Below are 24,515 nucleotides of genomic sequence, written 5' to 3' on the forward strand. Positions count from 1 at the left end.
TGTATTTTCACCAAAAAAAAGGTTGAGAAGTTAGAGGGTTGACATGTTGTGGGGTTGTTAACCAATGTCATAAAACAATATGTGTACTACTGTTTAATGAGAAACTGTTCTGTAAACCTTCACCTGAAGTACAATAAAAAAATTTAAAAAAAAAAACATTTCTTACACAAAAGATAACTGATAATTTAAATAATCCTTGATGAAGTTAAAGAACTATGTTTTCTTAAATGCTTACAAATTTACATATTTACAAATCAATACAGCAGCTCTTTATTCACAGAAAGCTTTCAAGACAAAATAAACCTATGAGTATTCTTTTCTGAATACACAGTATTTTAAAAAAGATTAAAAACTTTTAGCACAATAAAATCAAAGAAATATTATAATCTTAAACCAAAAAAAAAAAAAAAGTTGCGTACAAAGTCGGCCATAACCAATTCACCTGATACTTTTGTTAGGCTGACTGACACGGTTACAATTTTGTCGTCTCTTGAACCTCTGGCTTCTTCGAAGTTTTTCATTAAATTTTTGACCAATTTTAAAATCAGAGGAGATTTTCTTCATTTTTTCTTCAAATAAGGCAGACAATCTCAAGGTCATACTGTAAATCTACAAGGACACAAAGGCAAAACTATAATTACGAAGTATCTTTTAAAATATTTTTACAAAAAAATTATTGTAATCACTGAGGCTACTTGCACCGTTATATGACTACTTGTAGATAATGGTGTTTATCTATTTTTTCTACTTCAAAGTAATTTTAAATCAAGCAACTCTCTAGGATCTGGAATCTAGGCTTACTTCTGCATGTCAATGATTCTCCATCTTTTTTCCCATTTTTAAATCTGCATGTACAAACCTAAAAAGGTACCCTTCTCCTAAAAAGTTAGGTAGGACATTGGTTGGTATTAAGGCTGCTATTTAGGCAGCAAAAGAGCAGTGTCTCTTTGGTGCAAGGGAACAAAAGCACTTGTACACCAATCCCTACTTGCAATTTGACTACTTTTGATGCCACCTAGACCTAGATATAAACTATAAACAAAAGTATGCTTTGCATTCCAGTAAAAAACAAAATATACCCTAGAGTTTTGTGTTTTAACAATTTTCATAATTAACATCAAATCTCTGAAAGAAAGCAACATGATAAAAGTACTACTGTAAATAACTTTTGGTACAACTATGTATTTACAAGAAATAATCTATATTCATCTATAATCATTCCTGAAAGTAAGTACAAAAGTCTAACGTTCAAAAGTTGAATAACAACCTTTATGGATTGTGGAGGTAGGGAATGAAGACACTCTCTACTATCAGAGAACTTAAAATAACAAAAGGTACATTAAAATAAGTATATGCAGACATATAAATTTCCAATATGCTCCACATGTATCTCTGTTCATACGTAAATGTATATAATTAATGTAAGTGAAATTTATAATCACACTTCATCTTTGAAATAAACTTTGACAATACTTCCAGTATTTCGTATAGTTATTTAATTTTATTCTCCTCATTCAAACCTGCATACTAACTTAAGTCTAAGTGTAATGAGTATCCAATGTGGCTACAGATTTCCTCAATTTCAACAAGATGAATGATTTTTTTGGTCTTAATCATATTAAGTTTGAAACCTTAATATGATTGATTATCTTTAGTAGCAGCATTTTCATATTTGTTTTCTCACTAGTTTTTATGAAAAATTCAACAATGCATCTAAAGTGAAAGTATTTTTAAAAAACTTGGTGCTAAGACTGGACTACTAGCAAGCAGTGCCACCATGAAGAAAGCTCAAAGTTACTTCCCCGCTAATAAACAATAATCCAAATTTTCCATTCAAAATAAGGTTTAGGCACAGAGTATATAAGGATACACAAAAAAACAAGTACTAGTGAAGCTGAACCACTTGTACTTGTCATCATCTCTCTCCTATGCTCCTCAAATACGTATTTTAAAAAAAAAGGGGAAAAAGAATGAAATTTATTTTCTCAATGGAAAGAAATGGTCTCACCAATGGTGATTATGACATAAATCTAAGCTTGGAAAAATGTTAGACTTAAATGTTAAACTGAATCAATAAGGAGTACAGGTATGAGTTCTCAAATTTAGACTAAAAGCAATAATGCAGGAATTTAAGTAATGAGGGGAAATCTGAGTTAAAGCAAAACAGTTAATTGGTAGTTATAGTCACTGATTGTAGACAAAGAAAACACTTTAACATATCATACAGGCAAACGTTTTATTTAAATTTCACCTCTCAAATTACTGTTGATATTACTACACATGAGGAACCCTTGTGGCACAGTGGTTAAGCATTTGGCAGCTAACCAAAAGGTTGGCAATTTCAATCCACCAGCTGCTGCTTGGAACTCTTTAGAGCAGTTCTACTCTGTCCTATAGGGTCGCTCTGAGTCAGAATCAACTCGATGGCATTAGTCATCATCATCATATGTGTACCCAGCACATTGGTAAGAAGGGTGTGGTTTGTGAAAATTCATTTAGAATATGAAATGTGCACTTTTGTATATTATGCTTCATTTTAAAAGTTATACAACGTATGTTAAAAATTTATAAATATGTTTTCTGTTCTTAAATAATCAGATAGCTCATATATTGCTTCTTCTGATTCAAAAAATTAATATGCCTTCAGTAATTCCACCCTCACTTGTTATTCCATTTTATTATATTTAATATTTTTCCTGTCTCTGTCAATATATTTCCAATCATTTTTTAAGATCATCCTATGTTTCAGAAACACTAAGATGTTTCTCATTCTAGCTGTCAAATCTGCTCATTTTCCACTGGTGCTCTCAGTTCCCCCAATACTCATTTGGTCATAAAACTTTAGGAAACATAAACATCAATTGATGTAAGGCAACAACAGCCAAAGTGGACATACAGCAGCAGCTCTATTCTTAACCTTAATAGCTGTCTTACTCTACTCACTTAGCTTTAATGTTCCAATCTCTACAAAGAAATGGAAAATTACTGTCTACACAGGTCATGCACACACTTTTTAAATAAACCACTTTAAAAATTACCTTTGATCTTTTGTTTGGTGTATATGCTTTTGCATTGCTAAATATCAAACGGATGTCTTTGCAAAATTCCAAAGGACTGTCATAATTTCCTGCTTCCAGTGTTTCCCTTACTGTTCCAAAATCCATTGGAGTATCTATGATATCTCGATAGTCCTAGGTTTTAAAACCAATAATTAGCTGACAAATTCAATTCCTGCTTTTAGAAATGTAAATGGATCACAGCTACAAAATATTTAAAATGATAAAAGGGAAAAAAAGGGTAGGAAATTTAAGATTCATTAATAATTTTTAAAACGAGGCACAAACACACAAGATGGAAGAAATTTACCAAAGTGCTCATTTCTATCTCTTAGTAGTGGGATTTGGAATGGTTATTTCACTCTTTTGTAACTTCCAAACTTATTACAGTAAATTTGTGCTGTTATAAGCTGACCCTTTTTTTTTAAAGGTCATCTTACATTCCCCTATTAGAATAGTGAAGAAAGACGCTTTTAACCAACTCAGTTTTCCTCCAAGTGGTACTACTTAACGGATACCCATGTAGATTTCTTCCGTTAATGAATTATGTAACACTGGTTCACATAAGTCTTAATTTGAAATGAGTTACGAGGGTGTCTATACATTCACGAAAACTATGTAAATCAACTCTCCTTATAGACTACATACTACGCGACTGATTTAATGGTAAAAGGAAAACATTAACATAAAGCCTAGACATCTTACCCTTTAAAGTTTAATTTATTAAACAACTCTATCCCAGTACCCTCTCCACAAAAAAGACAAGCCCCAATCATTTCAACAAAGAAAACTTACTGGATATTCCACCAAATCAACAGGTTGTCTAAATGGTTCAGAATCTTCACATTGAAAAATTAAGTTCACTAGTTCCTTACACTGTTTCTTCCAGTTGCTTTCAACATAGCTGGTTGCTTTGTTGCGCCTTTTTTTCCAATCATGGACCTAAAAATATGTTCACGATATTAAAAAATTTTTCTGTCTTAGAAAAGGTCACACTATAATATTAAGATAGTAAAAATGCAAATGAGTGGTTGTCTTCTGTATTGTGTCTTACAATTGTCATTATTTTAGGCTGTCTTACTAATTAGAAAAAAAAAAATACACCTTTTCTATAAACACCTAAAAATGTCCCATCTGTTACTCTAAGAATATTAAAAATGAACCCTGGCAATTCAAGAAAATTACATGATAAGCTATGAAAAACATGCTCCAACCAGGGCACATTATCTAGTGAAAGTTTTTTCTACCACCTATCCTCCAAGTTTATAAAATTTATTCAAAGAATATGAACTTTCACATTAGATACAGTGGTATGCAGAAGTTATGGATTAAACTGTGTTCCCCAAACTATATGCTGGAATCCTGTACTTGTGGACATAATCCCTCTTGGGAATAGGTTTCGTTATATTAATAAGGTCATATCAGTGTGAGATGTGTCTGATATCACTTATGTGATATGGAATACGAGACTAGGAACAAAGAAACACCGATGGGGAAGATAGATGCCAGGGGATATGAAGATCACCAAGGAACAGAAGCTGAAAGGAGACAAGGACCGTCCCCCAGACCCAACAGAGAGAGAAAGCCTTCCCCTAGAGCCGATGCCCTGATCAGACTTCTAACCTCCTGTGAGAAAACAAATTTGTTTTTAAAGCCACCCACTTATGGTATTTCTGTTATAGCAACACTAGATAACTAAGCAGAATAATGCCTCCTCAAAGATGTTCATGTCCTAATCTTCAAAACCTGTGAAAATGATACCTAACATGGCAAAAGGGACGTTTCAGTTATGATTAAGAGTATTTACCTCCTTTAATACAATCATCCCACCTCTCAAAATTTATTTTAGCTTTGCAACTGATTCTCTACCTTAAATTTAAATGAAATCCTTTGCTTTCAGTACTACCATAATCTGCTCCCAACAAAAGGGCCAGACAGCCACTTTGCTCCAACATCCAACCTTGAGTCCGTCCAGCATTCTCACTAGCCCACGGCCGTGCCACATTTCCCTTCTTTTGCGTCTTTGTTCATAACACTGTCTACGTTTTTAACGTCCTCTTCTCACTCCATCTAGCCTGGTGAACACAGTTCAATACTAACTCCCCCACTGAACCTTTCCTAACTTATTCACCAGCTTGAAGTGATTTCTCCCATTTCTCTTATAAAATAATCAAAATATGACTTTTCAAAGGGCAAAACCTAAAATCTTAAATTGATTTTAAATCAAAAAACAAGTGATCACAATGGTCAATCAAGTCAGATCAACTTACTCTCCTTCTTCCAGAAGATGTTTTAGGAAGATCGCTATCATCCTAGGAATAAAATTAGAGCACTTTAAATGTGAGGTTCTCACTAGAAATGTAATAATAATTTTAATAAAAAACATTTCAAAAACATTAGAAATTTTATTCAAAAAATAGAAAAAGACAGACTATCAAATGATCTTTACGGCACTCACACTTCAAAAAACCAACCATTCTTCACCTTCCCTAAGAACAACGTACTAATTGCAATTATTACAAAGGATAGCTGTCAAAAGTCATTTTGTGCATTTGCTAAAGAGGAAACACACAAGCAGCTTTAAATTTGTGTTTTACCTCTGCCTTGTAAAACCCCAGAACCACTATGATGGTTAATGTAACATGTCAACTTGGCTGGGCCATGATTCTCGGTTTGGCAGACATTATGTCATTATTCTCCATTTTGTCATCTGGTGTGAGCAAGCAATCAGTTGGGAAAGGGGTTTCCTTGGGGGGTGGCCCGCATACAATATACATGCACGTTCTGACAAAGCTAGTGCATGTTCTCCTCCGTCTCTCCTCCCCCTCTTGATCCTCTATCTGCCTCATCATCCTCTGACCTACAGTTTTTGGGATATGAGCCAGGAGCTGGACACTTGAGCTGCAGATTTTGGATACACCAGCTCCCAAAACTCTGTGAGCCAGCAGTCTGCCACCTAATCTGCAGATTTTGGCTTCATCAGCCCCTGCGACCATGTGAGTCAGAAGAAGCCACAACCCTGTTGCCTGACGGACAGATTTGGGACTTGCCAGTCTCCACAACTGTGTGAGTCATTTCCTTGAAATAAATCTCTCTCTATATATATATATTTTTACATAGACACCTCACTGGTTTTGCTGCGCTAGAAAACCCAATCTAAGACATTTGGTGCCGAGAGTGGTTCTAATAGAATAATGATGGTAAGGATGAGTTTTCTGAACTGGTTCTCAACTCTGGCTAGTCTTAAAGGCACTGGTAACTCCGTCTCCAGTAGTAAAGAGAGCACTGCTAGTCTTGGTGTGAGAAGGCAACAGAACTACAAAATAACATCACCACAACCGGACTAAGTATTTGTGAGAGACAAGGCTCTGGGTGATTCTATACTTTAAGAGTTTTGTCAAAACAAAAATTAAGAAAGCCTGGTTGGTCCTACTTTCTCTAAAAAAAAGTGGTGAAAGAAAGGGATGTGCCCAAAGCTGGAGAGTCAGAGCTCAAGCACCACATAAAAGACCTACAAGTTGCCACTTGTGCCCTGAAAACTTTATTTCTTTACTAAAAGCTGATTATCTGTCAAAAACCAAACCCAGAGCCTTATCCTAAAAATGGCTGATTTATAACGTCAACTGAATTCTCAACCTGAGGGCACTGACCAGGAAGAAACTGAGATCCTGAAACTTGGGATGTGGATATATGGGCAGATAATCAGGAAGCTGGGGACACTGAGCCCCTAAATTCCACTGAATCATTCCCATCTGAAAAGATCACTCCACTTTGTCTGCTAAGCCATCCTCCCCAGTAAAACCACTGACCATTCCATCTCTATGTGACGAGATTAACCCAGATGGGGTGCGATGGATTGCTTTTGTGTGGCATTTCTCGCCATAGTCTTATAACTCCCACCAAGTGACTGGGTGGGACTGTACAAATAAGGTAACTGTGGCCCTCCAAGGGGATTGGTAAGTTTTGCCATCCCACTGGGCTTGAGAGCGAGCCAATTCCAGAACAGAGAGAGGATTCCACCACCACCAAGGAAGGAGAGCCAGGAACAGAGCACAGCCTTTGGACCCAGAATCCCTGTGCTGAGAAGCTCCTGGAACCAGGAGACCGGGGCGGTGGGGGGGGCAGCTGTAACACAAGACAGCAAGAAGCGGTGAGAAAGAGATGGCAGCAGGAAAGACCAGAAAGAGATGGCACAGTGGGCTTCCTGGTGCACAGAGCGAGGCTTACTGGGTTAAGGCTTACTGGCGGCGGAGTGGGATGCCTCTGGGCACTTATCAGCAGAGCTAAAAGAACTTGGTAGCATTTGACTGAGCAGGGCAGAGGGACAGAGAAAAGCCTGCCTGCAAGTATGGCTGGGAAGCAGCAGTCGTGAAGGATGAACTGCATTCTGAGTACTCCTGAATCTGAATTGTAACCTTTCGTTTCCCTAATGAACCCCATAATGGTGAGTTCCGTGTGGCTGTTGCAATGAATTATAGAACCCAGCAGAAAAGTGGAGAGCACCCAGGGAGGATAGGTTGGTGTCAGAATTGGTAAAGATGTTGGAGAGAGGAGGCATGTCTGACCTCCGCCTCACAGGAATCAGCCTTGGGCTGCTGATCTTGATTCTACCACCCCCTTGTAAAGTCAGAGGTCAGACACCTTCCCCACACCATTTTTACACCAGGTGAATTTGAACGAGATATCACCTGGGGCATTGCCAGAGGAAGATGTCATAACAAGACACAACTGAATGAAACCAAGAATCATCCTCACCACTCATTTTTGCATCCAGACCTATGCTGCAGTTGTTTTCACATGCCCTCCAGTCGTTTCCAACTCATAGCAACCCCAGGTACAATAGAAAGAAACGCTGTAGGGTCCTTCACCACCCTCCCAATAATTGCTTTGCTTGCTACAGCCACTATGTCAATCCATCACGTTGACAGTCTTCCTCTTTTTTTTATGCTGACCCTTTACCCAAGCATGATAGCCTTCTCCAGGGACTAGTCCCCCTTGATAAAATGTCCAAAGTACATAAGACAAAGTCACCATCCTCACTTCTAAGAAACGTCTGACCATACTTCTTCCTGACAGATTTGTTCATTCTTCTGACAGCCTTCTGAATATATTATATATTCAGTATTCTTCGCCAACACCATAATTGAAGGGCATCAATTCTTCTTCGGTCTTCCTTATTCACTGCCCAGCTTTCACATGCATATGAGGTGACTGAAAACACCCTGGGTTGAGTCAGGCGCACCTCAGTCCTCAAAGTGACATCTCTGCTTTTGAACACTTTTAAAAAGGTCTTTTACACCGGAACTGCCAAATGCAAGGTGAGGTGTCATATGATTTCTAGACTGCTGCTTCCATGGGTTTTGATTGTGGATCCAAGTAAAATACAATCCTTGACAACTCCAATCTTTTCTCTGTTCATCACGATGTTGCTTTGAGGTCCAGCTGTGAGAATTTTCGTTTTCTTTATGTTGAGGTGTAATCTATACAGAAGGCTGTAGTCTTTGATCTTCATCAGTGTTTCAAGTCCTCTTCATTTTCAGCAAGCAAGGTTGTATCATTTGCATATCCCAGGTTGTTAACAAACCTTCCTCCAATCCTGATGCCCCGTTCTTCTTCATACAGTCCAGCCTCTCCGATTATTTACTCAGCATACTCAATGAATAAGTATGGTGAAAAGATACAACCCTGACGCACACCTTTCCTGACTTTAAACCACACAGTATCCCCTTGTTCTATTAAAACAACTGTCTCTTGGTCTATGTACAGGCTCCTCATGAACACAACTAAGCGTTCTGGAATTCCCATTCTTCGCAATGTTATCCATAATTTGTTATGATCCATACAGTCAAATGCCTCTGCATAGTCAATAAAACACAGGTGAACATCTTTCTGATATTCTGTGCTTTCAGCCAAGATCCATCAGATGTCTGCAATGATGTGCCTTGTTCCACATCCTCTTCTGAATCTGGCTTGAAGTTCCCTGTAGATGTACTACTGCAGTACCAGTAATTATCAATTCATCTTGATTGCATGTTTGATCAATTTCAGACTGCAAAAGCTGGTAAAAATCAATTTCTTCATCTTTGGCATTAATGCTTGGTGTGTAAATCTGAATAATAGTCGTGATTGTTAAGGTTGTGTGTCAGCCTGGCTGGGCCATGATTCTCAGTGGTCTGGCAGTTATGATGTAGTCTGGCAGTCATATAATGATGTGATCACTTCCATGACGAGATTTGATATTATGTGATCACCTCCATGATGGGATCTGCTGTGAGTACCCAACCAGTTGAAAAGGAGTTTCTTTGGGGGTGTGGCCTGCTTAGAATATAAGTGGACTCTGGCAAGGCTCATGGGCTTTTGCTCGCTCTGGTCTTGTACAGCAGAAAACTGCCTGACCACCAGTTCTTGGGACTGAAGCTAGCAGCTAACCTGTCATCTTGCCTGCCAATCTGGGGATTTGTCAATCTTCACTGCCTGTGAGCAACAGCCCTGCTGACTGACCTACCGATCTTGTGTTCACCAGACCCTGCAGCTACATGAGCCAGGAGAGGCCTCTATCCCGACCCATGGACTTGGGACGTTCCAGCCTCTACAATCGCATGAGCCACTTCCTTGACATAAATCTCTCTGTATGTATATTTATATGCTTTACTGGTTTTGCTTCACTAGAGAAACCAGTCTAAGACACTCATATTAACTGGTCTTCCCTGTAGGCGTATGGATATTATCCTATCTCTGACAGCGTTGTACTTCAGGATAGATCTTGAAACATGCTTTTTGACAATAAATGCGACACCATTCCGCTTCTTCTCCCTGGGATAGTGGGCCATACGACTGTCTGATTCAAAATGGCCAATACCAGTCCATTTCATCTCACTAATGCCTAGGATATCAATCTTTATGCATTCTATTTCATTTTTGGCAACTTCCACTTTTCCCAGATTTGACCCAGTTTACAGACCAACAATCCCTTGAATGAAGGGGACGCCACTAAAACGCCAAATATATATACGGTTAGTCTTTCTCCCAGCCTTCTCCAAAGGGATCTACGGCCTTTCACGAGAGTGACTGTTCACTGGAGAAAAGCAAATAATCAGACTTTTCCGGGATTACTGGACACTGGCTCTGAACTGACACTAATTCCAGGACATTCAAAACATCACTGTGGCCCACCAGAGTAGGAGTATATGGAGGTCAAGTTATTAATGGAGTCTTAGCTCAGATCCATCTCACAGTAGGTCCAGGGGTCCAAGAACCCATTCTGTTGTGACTTTTCCACTTCCGAAATGCATAACTGGAACAGACATACTCAGCAACTAGCATACTCTCACAATGGATCCCTGACAACTGGAATAAGGGCTATTATGGCAGGAAAAGCCAAGTGGAAGCCGTTAGAAAAGCCCATACATAGGAAAATAGTAAGTCAAAACCAATACCACATTCCTAGAGGGACTGCAGAGATCAGGACTTGAATGATGTAGAGGTGGTGATTCTCACCACCTCCCTATTCAACTTGCCTATTTGGCCTGTGCAAAAAACAAATGCATCCCAGAGAATAAAGGTGGATTAACATAAACTTAACCAGGTGGTGACTCCAACTGCAGCTGCTGTTCCAGATGTTGTTTCATTGCTTGAACAAATTAATACGTCTCCTGGTACCTGGAATACAGCTATTGATCTGGCCAATGCCTTTTTCTCGATTCTGGCTTCAAAGGAACACCAGAAGCAGTCTGCCCTCAGCAAGGCCATCAATACACCTTACGTATTCTACCTCAGAGGTATATCAACCCTCTAACCCTATGTCATAATTTCGTCCACGGGAACCCTGATCACCTTTCACTTCCACAACACTTCATGCTGGTCCATTACAATGATGACACCATGCCAACTGGACATAGTAAGGAAGAAGTATCAATGACTCCAGACCTATTTTTAAGACATTTGCATGCTAGAGGGTGGGAAATTAATCCCACAAAAACTCGGGTGCCTTCCATCTCAGTGAAATTTCTAGGGGTCCAGGGGCGTAGGATATGTCGAGATATTCCTTCTAAAATGAAGGATAAGGTATTGCATCTGGCCCCTCCAACAACTAAAAAGGAGTCACAAAGCCTAGTGGGTCCCTTTAGATTTCAGAGGTACCATATCCCTCATTTGGGTGTGTTACTCTGGCCTATTTATCAAGTGAGTCAAAAAGCTGCTAGTTTTGAGTGGGGCCCAGAACAAGAGAAGGCCCTGCAACAGGTTCAGACTGCTATGCAAGCCGCTCTGCCACTTGGGCCATATGATCCGGCGGATCCAATGGTTCTTGAAGTGTCAGTGGCAGGAAGAAATGCTGTTTGATTCTGGCAGGCCCCTACTGGTGAATCACAGTACAGACACCTAGGATTTTGGAGCAAAGCCCTGTCATTCTCTGCAGATAACTTACTCTCCTTGTGAGAAACAGCTTTTGGCTTGTTACTGGGTCCTAAAAGAGATTGAACACTTAACCATGGGCCACCAATTCACCATGCAGCCTGAGCTGCCCATCAAGAACTGGGCGCTGTCTGACGCACAGGGTCACAAAGTCAAATGTGTACATCAACACTCCGTCATTAAATGGAAGTGGTATATACGAGTTCAGGCTCAAGCAGGACCTAAAGGCACAAGTAAGTTACATGAGGAAGTGGCCCAAATGCCCCCAGTCTCTACTCCTGTCACATTACCTTCTCTCTCTCAGTATGTATCTATGGCCTCATGGAGAGTTCCTTAGGATCAACTGATGGAAGAAGAGAAAATTCATGCCTGGTTTACAATATGTACACACCACTTTAAAGCGGTCAGCGGCAGCATACAGCCCCTTTCTAGGATCTCCCTGAAGGACAGTGATGAAGAAAAATCCTCCCAATGGGCAGAACCTCAAACAGTACACCTGGTTGTTCACTTTGCCTGGAGGGAGACATGGCCAGATGTGCAACTGTATACTGATTCATGGGTTGCGGCCAATGGTTTGGCTGGATGGTCAGGGAGTTGGAAGGAATGTGATTAGAAAACTAGAGAAATTCACCTATTAGTATATACATTTTAATTCCAATATAAATTAGCATTAAAATCAGTGAGCTACACCCAGTTTGTGCAGAAATTGACACTATATTGTTTTTAATGAATATCCTTTCCAAAACGCCAAACCAGAGTCTGATTATGTGTGGTGTTAAAGTTACACAATACCACTGATATCTGCCCATGTACTTACAATTCAGTACCATCCTGAGTGTAGGACTTTGGAGTACTTGGAGCATGGTCAAGTTTATTAATTTTTAATTATATTTAAACCCAACATGCAGATATTGGTTTTACAAAAAATATTTCCAAGGTACTTTTTACAACACAGCTTTCTCTAGCTAAAATTTGGAAGAACACGTTCCATTCCTAAAGTTATTAATTTAGGTATATTCTATTTACTTGATAACAATTACTAGCTCATTGATCATTTTGATAATTCTAAAAAAAAACTGTTTTTCTTTCAAATGCCCTATTTTCGCAGTTCAATGTAAATAGCAAGAATTAACACATCAGGGAGCCAACATTTCCTACTGCACTCATCATTTTTTAGGTTACCATTTGAGATGAACAAAAATCATTACAAAATTGACAAACTTCATACCAAATCCTCCGCATTTTGCTCATCAGTTTCAGACGTGTTGGTAAGTTCTGAGATATTTGTACAGTCTTGATTCCTGAAAAGCAATTATTCGTTTTTTAATAGCATGTAGACAGTTACCTGTTTCCAAGGACTCAAAATATACATTAAAATGTAAACAGTTTCCCAGCCTACGCATACCTAATTTCAAGCAAAGGAATACCAGGTTTTCACTGAACCTTCTGTGGAAATAACTGACCATCTTAAATCCTAATTCAGAATCTTGAGAATTAAGTTTATCTCAGTTAAGTATATGTATGAAAACTAAACTCTTAATCCAGAAATAATGTATGTGTTATTGAACTGAATAAATACAGGGATGAGTTTTCCTAAGTATCATCACTGGCAATTATTCATATAACAACTACCAAAACAAGGTTGATTTGAGAAGAAAAGAGATTAGAAGGAAAAAAGGAAGCAGACATTCAAGCAAATGATATTTTAACCTCACTGTGTACACAGAAGAAAGAATCTAAAAGTAGGAATATCTCGTCATGAAAGAGATGAAAATGGGTGTGTTCTTCCTGAAGGAGAAAATAAGAAGGTTCTGTAGAGGGGGTGACCAAGTCAGAGCCCTCCAGATTTCAGGCCGTCACCACATGAAAGTGAGACAGAATGGAACTAGTTATTCCTAAGTTTTTGGTGATATGATAAAAGTTATGTCTCTTTTATAAACTATTTTCTCAAATACATGATTCATGCAAAGAATTTTCATAGCTATAAAAGAAGGGCATTCAAAGTCAAACAACAAAGCTCATAAAATTAAAAAAAGACTGAGGTTGAGTGATTTGTCCAAAGTCACAATGAACTAGAACAGATTAGGTTGGAACTGGGGTATCAATTTCCAGGTCAGTTTTCATTCTACTACTCCAAATTGATTTCCCAATGCAATAAAATGTATAAAGTAGTCATAAGAGTCCAAACACTTCCATAAAATACAATCCAAAATAGATTAAGTCTCATTCTAATCATGAGAAAACATCTGACAAACCCAAATTAAGTATGCTCTACAAAATAAGTGGTTAAAAGCTCAGCTGCTAACCAAAACGTCGGCAGTTCATATCTACCAGCAGCTCCTTGGAAACCCTATAGGGCACTTCTACTCTGTCCTATAGGGTTGCTATGAGTTGGAATTGACTCAAGAGCACCTAACAACAACAACAAAGTAAGTGACAACATTCTGTAAAAATGGTTAGATCATGAAAGACTAGGGAACACACTGGAGAAGACTAAGAAAACACTAAATGCAATGGGGATTCTGGATTGAATCCTGAAACAAAAAAAGGATGTTGATGTAAAAAATTCAAATAAGTTCTACACTCCATTCAGTGTTACACCAAGGTTCATGTCTCAACATTTTCTTAAGTGTACCAGAGTTATGTAAAATGTTACCATAAGGGGAAGCTGTGTGAAGGGTACATGGCAACTCTTCTGCAGTATGAAGTTATTTCAAAATTTATAAAAAGTTGAAAAAAAATTTTTCAATTCTCATTCCTTTACTGAAATTATACTAATAATTAATATATAAAGAAATATCATTTAAGGTAATATATTAAACTATAATTCAGAGAGTAAAAAATAAAAACTGGATGGCTGTTTAAGAGTACAATATGCACAATCATTTTTCTCCCATCTCTAAGGTCACTTACTTGATAAATTTTAAAAGTTGGTCAGTTATCTTCTTTGCTGATCTTGCAATTACACTCTCAGGTTCATTAAATGTTCTCGCATTATGTTCTATATATCTTACTTCCCAAACTAATGCAGATAGCCTCCTTCAAAATAAAGTAGGCAATTTAGGTCTTACAAAATGAAAATACAGAAACCAAGTAAAATTTTCTTAGCACAATGTTAATTAAACCAGCACGATCAATTAATTAAACCATAAGTGCAAAGTTATAATGAACAAGCTTCTAATGCTGTCAACTTGATCATAATCATAAGCAATTATACTGGACACTGAACTGCAGAAAATACATTTAAGAACCAAAAGTCTATCAGATCACTTTATCACATATAGAAAGTCAACAGAGCACCCTTCCTTTTTCACACTGCCTATAGCTACCTTTTAAAGATTTTGATATCCAATGAAGAAAATGTGTTAAAATACCATCAATCCTAAAAAAGTCAATCTCACTATAAATTGGCAAAATGGTTTCTGGTTCTGATGCACATTCCCATATTTACCTACTGTGATAAATCACACTGATCATGTTATGTGGACTCTGGAAGTCTGTTTTTTGTAATGGTAATTTCTCAAAGTAATTTAATTATAAACTACCATCAACTGCTAAAAAATCATTAGAAATAGGACATTTTATAGTTAAACAATGTTCCAGAAGCCAGAGATTAGAAGTTGATGCCTCTGGCGAATTCATCTTTCATCAAAGGCCTGAGGCCAGTTGTTAACTAAATTGTAATTCATTTTTAAATGGAGAGGTTAAACAGGAATGTTACAACATGCCAACAAGAAAAAAAAATTAACTTATCACTTAGTATAATTTTGAAAAAAAACAGACTACTACAGGTTGAGAATCAAGACATGATACTTTATTTCATGGCTGGTTTGATCCCCACCTACTCGTAGGCATCTAACATAACATCTTACACACAGGACCAAGAAATTACTATTATGACAGAAGAGAATGAAACAGAAAATGTTAATCCGTTCCCCACCCACGTGCACCATCAACCACCACCTTTCTCTGTTTACTTTAGTTTGTATGAGCAGTGTCTTTTCAAACTGTTTATTGAAAGTAGGTTTCTACTAACCTGTAAAATCGATTAACAAGCCTCATTCGAATTGTGTAAAGATCAGTCGGATAAGCTACTACTGTACAGTACTTTGGGTAGGTACATAGATCAACTGGGCCTGCAAAAGCTGCTGCTATATCTGTTAGGGCAGAAGAGTTTTTAATCAGTAAATCCATGACCTCTAAATGTTTCTCTACAAATCATTCATAAAATATAGCTAAATGAAACATTACAAGCTAAACCAAAAGGCAACAAATAGATACTATAATAAACAATACAACTACAATTACACTATTTTAAAATAGTTTTATGGATAAGAAAATCTGAATATAAAACTTTTCACCCTAAAAAAACTTACCAAGATTCAAGAGTTGATCTATGCCACTGATAATTCGTTCACATTCTTCATCTCTCGATTTCTGACCCCATTCACCATCTTGCGGCTTGTAGAGCAATTTCTCTAGCTCATCTGAAGTGACAGAAATACTAGCTCCTAATTCTTCAGGTGGATCAACTATGAATTCCATCAAAAAGGTAGGACCAAAAGAGGAAGGGGGGGTGGGGAATCAAACCATAAAATGAATGCACACTCTATTTAAATTCAATGTTTAAAGGTTATAAATTAAGTTACTTGCATAGCTGAAAAAAGAGTTCAAATTCGTAACTTTGAAAATTATCAATTTAAATTAATAAACTGCTTAAATTGAGTACCAGCACAATCTGTCTACCTACCCTAATAAAATTAACACTAAGGCTGCCATCATTAACACACTTTAAATCTACTTCTCAGAGTCAAACATAACCCAGAGGCCTCTGAAGAAAACACTAGTCCGATCTGAACATAATAAAAAATTTAATACTTAAACAACCAAAAATGAATTTTAAAAAAGTCAAGACAAAATGGGTGAAATAATACCAACATAACAAATGGCTAATTTCCTTAATTTAACAGAGCTCAAAGGAAGCAGGGGAAAATTAAAAAAAAAAAAATTGGTGAAAAGTAAGGGGACTAAGGAAGCAATCCAAAGGTAAGTACAAAAAGCCAATAAACATAACAAAGACAGACTCATTCTCATTAATAACAATGGCAATATACCCGTTGTCTTTTTACTTCTTAGACTACCAACTGATAATATTCAGTATTGGCAAACATGCAGAAACAGGAATTCGCATACTCAGTTGGTAGGATTGTAAATTGGTACAAATTTTTCGGAGAACAACTCAGCGACAGCAAAACACATAATGTACTTTAGCCCGCTGAGTTCACTGCTAGGAAATGCCCCGTAGTTATACTCACAGAAGTGTAGCAAGATATGTGAGAGTGTTCACTGTAGCAGATTTTGAGAGCAAAATTTAAAAAAAAAAAAAAAAAAAAAAGATACTATCTGTGTGAACAACATCAAAAAAGAATTTATATATGTGTACTGCTATTTTTACAAGCAGTTCTTCTAAAAGTAATCCTAAGAAACCAAACAGTGGTTATTTTGGGAAGAGACTCAGCAGGGCACACATGGGGTTGGGGAATGTTGGAGAGGAATAACTTTAGTTTTAATTCTATCCTTCCCTACAAGTTTAAACTTTATTACTTGTACTTTACTACAGATACTTAAAAATAGACTTAAATGCCTTTGATAAAACCAGTCATAAATTTGCCATGATTTTCTAGAACTATATAAAATGTATTTTAATAGCTCTGCTACTAACTTAAAAACTGATTCTATAAAGTAATTGATTTGGTGCACTAAACTAGCACCTGAAACCAAAGAGAAAGTAATATAAGCAAAATAAAGCAATGAAATAAATGAATTTATTTATTTAACACGTCAGTATTTCAGACTAAAAGGAAGTGATATAGAAATAATAAGAGTTCTCCTTCAAATGAGTCTTAGGATGCCCCTAAGTGACAAAAAGAACATGAATTGTTCGTTTGATGGTGCCATTTCACAGGAAATTATACAAATGAAGGGTTAACTTTCCCCAAGCCACGTCAAATTCAACCTAGGTAAAAAGGAGCTCTCTAGCTCAAAATATTTTAGTTTGTCAAATATCAGTTCAACATACAGATAAGGAATGTCATCTACTGTGTCTTGATTTTTATTAGGTTAACTAAGGAGTACTATTTCCAATGCGGGGACAGGGACATTGGGAAAAACATCATTTGAACAGCTTATAAATTGACTACATGGCAGAAGAATGTTAACGTAAGCTTTTTCTCTTAAAAATCAATCACTTAAAATTCCTAAAAACGTGTTATATAAAGTGTCCATTGCTTAAATTTTTTGTGAATGCTCTCTTAACCTCAATGTTTTCATCTACTAGTAGAACTATCTAGTCTTATTTTTAGCTGGGCTGGAGAAAGATGTGACAGTCTGCTTCTGTGAAAATTACAGCCTTGGAAACGTTCTGAGGGTGGCTCTACTCCATGCTATAGGGTCACTGGGAGACAGAAAATTTTAAAGCATGGATGGTAGATGATTCCTAAAGCTTACAATTCATGTTCTTACAAAGGAAAGGGATTTAGATATTATTTTCTGCACTAACAGAAACCGTGGAAAAAAGAAAGATATCCCACCACCCTAACAAATTTTTTTTTAATTTTTACACTGTATTCCATAGCTATGCCTTCGATAGTTTACCTAATTTAAACAAAAGGCAAATAGGTACTATAAGCAGGCAGTATAACAAAGTGCTAAAAACACCAGCTGTCATCTGAATTCAAATCACAACTATATCACCTAAAAACAGTATGACCTTGGGCAAGTATTTAACCTGTCTCAGTTTCCCCACCTGCAAAACAGGGATAGTAAAAGTATGTACCTCACAAGATTGTTGAGAGAATTTGTGTGCAGGCAGGGCATTTAGAATAACGCAAAGCATAGAGCAAATGCTCAATAGTTAACTAGGATTTTTCTGGTTTCCAGATAAGATGGAATAAGAGACTGGGTATATCACCCAGCCAGAAACAAGCAAAACCAGACAAAATATATAAAATAATGATTTTCAAGACACTGGGCATGGAGCAATCAAGGACAGGTATCCCAGAGAAATAGAAATGAGGTGGGCTCTCTGACTGCACTAGCCAACTGTCTTGAGAATAGCCAGCTGGTACAGGGAGAAGGAACCCAGGTGGTTCCAGGCTGATTCCCTAAGGTGAAGAGACAAAGAGACACAACTGAGAATCTGGACAGAACAAGGTAGTTAGAGTTCACAGAACAGAGTGCTGTAAAGGAGAGAGGTGCAGAGATAGAACTTCAGAGGTCTGCAAAGGGTCTTGCTCAAAAATTCAGTTGAGTACTGATTAACATATGCATGTGAAAAAATTATCGGAACTCAGGAGAAGAACCAAATTAAAGAATTAAAAGTAATGAGACTTGGTACTCAAAGGAGCCAGGAATACTCCTGTTCCCACCTGCCTTACTGGAAAGTTTTATGATTCATGGAGCACTGGATAGAGTATATAAAAGGGTCTTGCCTCAGTAGTGGGAAATAATTAACCCTAGACTGAGCACTGCTCCAGTCCTACCTAATAATCTTAAAAGGAAAGCCCAAAAGCATAAAACTGTTGCCAAATAACTTATTTATCACAGAAAAATATTTATAGGAATACAAAAATATCCATCACCCAACAATGTAAAATTTACAATGTCTAACACCAAATAAAAAATTACAAGTCACACAAACAATCTGGAAAATAAGACCCATGATAAAGAGAAAAATGACTTAACTGAAACCACCCAGAACTGGTACATATGTTAGACACCTCAAAGAGATAACACTTCAAACTCACTAGCATGGCTTTAATTTATAAAAAGCATTGGCAAGGATGTTGAAAAACAACAACCCTGTTGTTAACCATTGTCATAGGGCAACATGTGTACAAACTGCTTAGTGAGAAACTATTTTGTTCTGTAAACCTTCATCTAAAGTGAGAATAGCAGCACAACTGGAAGAACGTAATTGATGTCACTGAACTGTTCATGCAGAAATTTTTGAAATGCTGTATCTCTGGCAATGTATATTTTCACCAAAATAATAAATAAATAAATAACAACCCTTATACACTGCTACTAGGAATGTAAAATGGTGCAGCTGGCTTTGGAGAATAGTCTAGCAATTTCTCAAAAGGTTAAACAAAGTTACCACATGACCCAACAACACAGCTCCTAAGTATACAATCAAGAGAAAATAAAAACAATGTCCACACAAAAACTTATGCATGAATGTTCACGGCACCATTATTCATAACAATGAAAAAGTGGAAACAATCCAAATGCTCATTAACTGACGAATAGATAATAAAATATGATATATCCATACAACGGAATATTATTGATCAGTAGAAAGAAATATGAAATACTGATGCATGCTACAACATGGATGAACCTTGGAAACATTATGCTCAGCGAAAGAAGCCAGACACAATAGGTCACATATTGTATGATTCCTTTTTTACAAATTGTCCAAAATAATCAAACCAATAGAGTCAAAAAGTAGCTCAGTGGTTGCCTAAAACTGAGAGGTGGAGACACTGGGTGGAGACAGCTAAAGGAGTGCAAAGTTTCTTTGTGGAGTGATGAAAATATTCCAAAATTTACTGTGGTAATGGTTGCACAATTCTGTAAACATACTAAAAAACATTTTCACCGGTTAAAATTTATGGTATGTGAATAACATCTACATCTCAGTAAAGCTGTTTAAGAGTCCCTGGATGGTACAACAGTTAACGTGTTTGGCTGCTAACTGAAAAGTTGGAGGTGCGAATCCACCCAGAAATGCCTCTAAAGAAAGGCTGGCAATCTACTTCCAAAAAAAAAAATCAACCACTGAAAACCCTTGACACACATGGGATCACCATGAATCAGAAACCATTTGATGGCAACTGGTTTTAAGCTATTAAAAAACAATAAGTAATGAAGGTGTACAACCAATACCCAGATCTTGGTTTCTAAACACTGTTTTCCAATAAAATGAACCATGGCGCCATGGAGAACTGGCTGATTGCAGGGTTGGGGCAGGGAAAGTATAAGATGAGCCTTGGTCTCCTCACAGTGCCAGGAAGAAAGGAAATGCTCAAGAAATCATGGGGGGGAAAAAGAAAAAAAGTCAAAAGGACACAGGAGCCAACTTGCAGGGGCACTCAATGGCCAAATCTGTAACAATTTGAACAACAAAATAAAAACTGATAGCAACTGAGTATAATAGAATCTGAGTATATACTAATATAAATGAACAAATAAAGGAGACGCTCTTACTTAAAGTAGTATTCCAACTAATAAATGAAGAAATGATGGACATAGAAAACCAGTATTTGACATACACCATTCTAATAAGTATTTCAGCCAAGAATCATCAATGGATGCTAAATTGCCATCACTCACCAGAAGCTGTGAGAGAGGCACGGAACAGATTCTCCCTGTGAGCCCCGAGAAGGCACTAATTCAGCCGACACCTTGATTACGGAGTTTTGGCCCCTATAACTGTGAGAGAATACATTCGTTGTCTAAAGCCACCCAATTTGTGGTAACTTATTATGGCAGTGCTAGGAAACTAATACAAGTCTTCGTTTTAAGTGATTTCACTGATTTGTAAGAGCCTATACAACTGTAACAGAGCCCGGGTGGCATAGTAGTTAAAAGATATGGCTGCTAACCAAAAAGTCAGCAGTTTGAATCCACCAGCCACTCCTTGAAAACTCTATGGGGCCGTTCCACTCTGTCATATAGGGTCAATATGAGTTGGAATCGACTCAACAGCAATGGGTTTTTATAAAAGGAGCCCTGCTGGTGCAGCAGTTAAGGGCTCGGCTGCTAACCGAGAGGTCAGCAGTTCGAACCCACCAGCCCTACCACCAAAGAGGTGACAATCTGCTTCCATAAAGATTACAGCCTTGGACATCCTATAAGGCAGTTCTACTTTGTCCTACAGGGTTGCTAAGAGTTGGACTCAACTTGATGGCAATGGGTTATACAAATGTAAACAGTAGTTAAAAGCACAGGGTGGAGCTAAATGGCTTGGGTTCCCATCCAAGCTCCTCCGCTTTCTAAGTGTATCACTAATAATTTAAAAAGCTTATTAGTAGTGAACAAATGGAAGCAAGAGATATAGACCACCCTTTCAAAGAGTTTAGCACAAGAAAGAAATAATCCAGTGACTAGAATGTTCAATAAAGTCAAATAAAAGGTGTTTTAAGGTACTGGAAAACCGAAACAACTGAGTCGATTCTGACTCGTAACGATCCTATAGGACAGAGTAGAACAGCCCCATAGGGTTTCCAAGGAGCAGCTGGTAGATTCAAACTGCTGACCTTTTGGTTAGCAGCCGAGCTCTTAACCACTGCACCACCAGGGCTCCTAAGTTACTGGAGACCTATTCAAAATTGGCCATAGTAAGGAAGAAGGAAATTAAAATTGATGGAGAAATGAAGTCAAGTATTAAGTACCACGTCCTTCAGAAAGTAAAAAGCAGTAGGACTGCAAGCATTGGAGGAAAGGCTGGCTTTGTAAGAGACATCTATGTCTCTGAGGAAAGGAACAGACAACCCATAGTAAGACAAACACGTTGATGTAAAGCAGCAGACAAATCAAAGTTAGATCTTTTCTTTAAAGGAAGAACAAGGGTAACAGAGTAACCATAAGGAAAAGGAAGTGGAGGCCACATGAAGGAGATCGATGAGAGTTTAAAGCAGGGTTAAATGAGAAATGACAGCAGGCTGCTGAAATACAGCATCAAGATGGACTCTCAGGACAAGAATTAACGAGTCAAGACACACATAATTCCGTTGACTTCTATTAGAAAGCTCACAGTTGCTGTGATAATTGGAAAACGTTTATCAGAGGACACAAATGTGCTACATGTACACTACTGAAGCATAAAATGAAAACTACATAAAGATAAAATATTTTCATTTAGTTAACAATTAATTTTACATACCATTATCAGGAATCGGTTCCATGTCCCATGGGCTAAGTTTTTCAATTTCAGTGTTGTCCCATCTGATAAACGCAAAAGAGAGAGTTTGGTTAGCCTTTCATAAGGACAAACTGTGGCTAATAGATAGGTATCCATTAACAAGAGTAAACAAAATGATACAAAATGTGAAAATTAACCAGATGTAGCGCTGAAATTTTAAATACTAAGAGTAATTTTTTTAAGGTACACTATAAGAAGTATAAAGAACGTATGGCAGGTTCAAGGGCAAAACCAGAAATCCTGTGGGGCCAGTACCCAGGGCAAGTGAAGAACACAGTCAAAGACAAAATGTCAAGGCACTGAGTGTCATACTTCAAAACGTGGACTTTATTCCACAGCCAACAGAAGGACATTAAAAATTTTTTTGAGCAAGGGAAATGATAAAATATCTGTTTCTGAACTCTGACCCTGACAGTACTAGGTAGAGGAAATGTTAGGAGGCTACAGAAGGAATCCCAGCAAAGAGGGCAGAATCTGAAGCAAGGGGAGCACTCAGGGAATGCCTGAAAGACATTTCAGAGCTCACACTGACTTGACTTAATGACAGATCAATTCATGCTGTTTTTAACCTGAAATGTCTTAGTTACTCATACAACAACCTGCCACACTGAACAAATGTTTGTAGATGACTATTTTCATCTGTATACCAACCTAACAATGTAACACTGGAAATGACTATCAGGATATTGTGGTTGATAGGGTTCTTGACTTAACACGGTTCCAAACCACCAAGCATCATCAATTATAGAGCGGAATCTGTCACCTAGAAGAGAAACAATTAACTCTGAGACGTGTTTAGTAACATCTGACATTTATTAAGATTTTTAATTTATAAAATACCACAATACAGGTATCCCCTGCTTTTCCGAAGTTTGCTTTGCAACATCTTCCTTTTATGAAAAGACTTACATTACTACCTATATAGTACCAAAAGTAGAAATAGCATTCAGCATCTGTTGTGCAGCGAGCCATTAAAGAGACAGTGCGTGTGGCCCTCCAACCTAGCCCCATGTGCCACTGCTAGCTAGGCTACCGGGCCTACCATCATCAGCACCACCACGTTCCAGGGTGCTGTCTTCCCGACTGTGGTAGTGAAACTAGAATGTACGTACATTATTTCTACTTCTTACAGACTGTGTATTCACCATATCATTACTGCTTTTACTTATGTTAGAGTTGTTTTAGGTTTTATGTGTTATTTCGTATGATTTGGTAGGTTATTTTTTGGGTCTGGGAACACTCAAAAATTTTTCCCATATGAATTAATGGTAATTGCTTCTTCGCTTTACGCCATTTCAGCTTACAAAAGGTTTCATAGGAACATTCTACTTTCGGATAGCAAGGGAATTCTGTACAGACAAAACAGAAATCAAAGAATATTTTTATATTAAACAAGTCATCCTTCCTCGCTCCCCGTGAGTCTTGTGTTAAAATAGATGTAATAAAGGATATATGATTGCACTCAGCAATTTAGTACTGAAGATACATAGCCATAAAACATAAGAGAATAAAACAGTTTATGACTAGGTTTCATTATTTAGAGGGTTCAAAAACCTATCCCCACATAAGTTCAATTACATTTTATAACATGAAACAAAGAACAAAGTATAACACAAGTTTTATCTTTTACAATACTATGTATTCTATTGACATACTTGTTTAATATAAGTACATTAAATACGCATACTTATCCAATAGATAACATTTGCTGAAGATAAAACAACTGTAATTCCTTAAATTGTTACTATGAAAAATCTCTCCACATAAAACGCTATTGACTCTTAAGATCACTGTAATAAAAATCAGGTCTAAAAAGTTTACATGTTTATTATTTAAAAGAATGACATAAACATGCACATATCCCACAACCTCACTACCATATAAAAGCTGGAAAAGCAGATTTTAGGAGGACTTCTAAACAAGCCAAGAAAAATGTAAGAAGAAAACTTCAACTAGCTTTAGATTATGTAGATTTCTACAACTAAACCTAACGCTTCTATCAGGGAAAGAAGCTGCAGTTTAATCTTTGTTTTAAAGGTATTACAAAAAAAAAAAGACAG

At 37.3% G+C, this 24,515-nt stretch overlaps 1 protein-coding gene across 5 annotated transcripts in view; it reads right to left on the reverse strand.

Moving 5' to 3' along the window:
- BRWD1 (bromodomain and WD repeat domain containing 1) overlaps window positions 1-24,515 on the reverse strand; it is a 128,884-nt gene that overhangs the window by 20,731 nt on the left and 83,638 nt on the right. For 3 of the 5 annotated variants that reach the window (XM_023742146.1, XM_023742150.1, XM_023742149.1), the window contains exons 28-37: window positions 23,107-23,218; window positions 22,417-22,478; window positions 15,845-16,000; window positions 15,505-15,625; window positions 14,382-14,507; window positions 12,697-12,769; window positions 5,327-5,368; window positions 3,852-3,998; window positions 3,039-3,191; window positions 443-609 (exon numbers count right to left, since the gene is read on the reverse strand). In XM_023742146.1, coding sequence (XP_023597914.1) covers window positions 443-609; window positions 3,039-3,191; window positions 3,852-3,998; window positions 5,327-5,368; window positions 12,697-12,769; window positions 14,382-14,507; window positions 15,505-15,625; window positions 15,845-16,000; window positions 22,417-22,478; window positions 23,107-23,218 — 1,159 coding nt within the window. The remainder of the gene's footprint in view (window positions 1-442; window positions 610-3,038; window positions 3,192-3,851; window positions 3,999-5,326; window positions 5,369-12,696; window positions 12,770-14,381; window positions 14,508-15,504; window positions 15,626-15,844; window positions 16,001-22,416; window positions 22,479-23,106; window positions 23,219-24,515) is intronic. The other 2 variants (XM_023742147.1, XM_023742148.1) reach the window with 2 other exon arrangements.

The sequence above is a fragment of the Trichechus manatus genome, unplaced genomic scaffold (assembly GCF_000243295.1).
Source record: "Trichechus manatus latirostris isolate Lorelei unplaced genomic scaffold, TriManLat1.0 scaffold00202, whole genome shotgun sequence".
In the NCBI taxonomy this organism is placed as follows: Eukaryota; Metazoa; Chordata; class Mammalia; order Sirenia; family Trichechidae; genus Trichechus; species Trichechus manatus.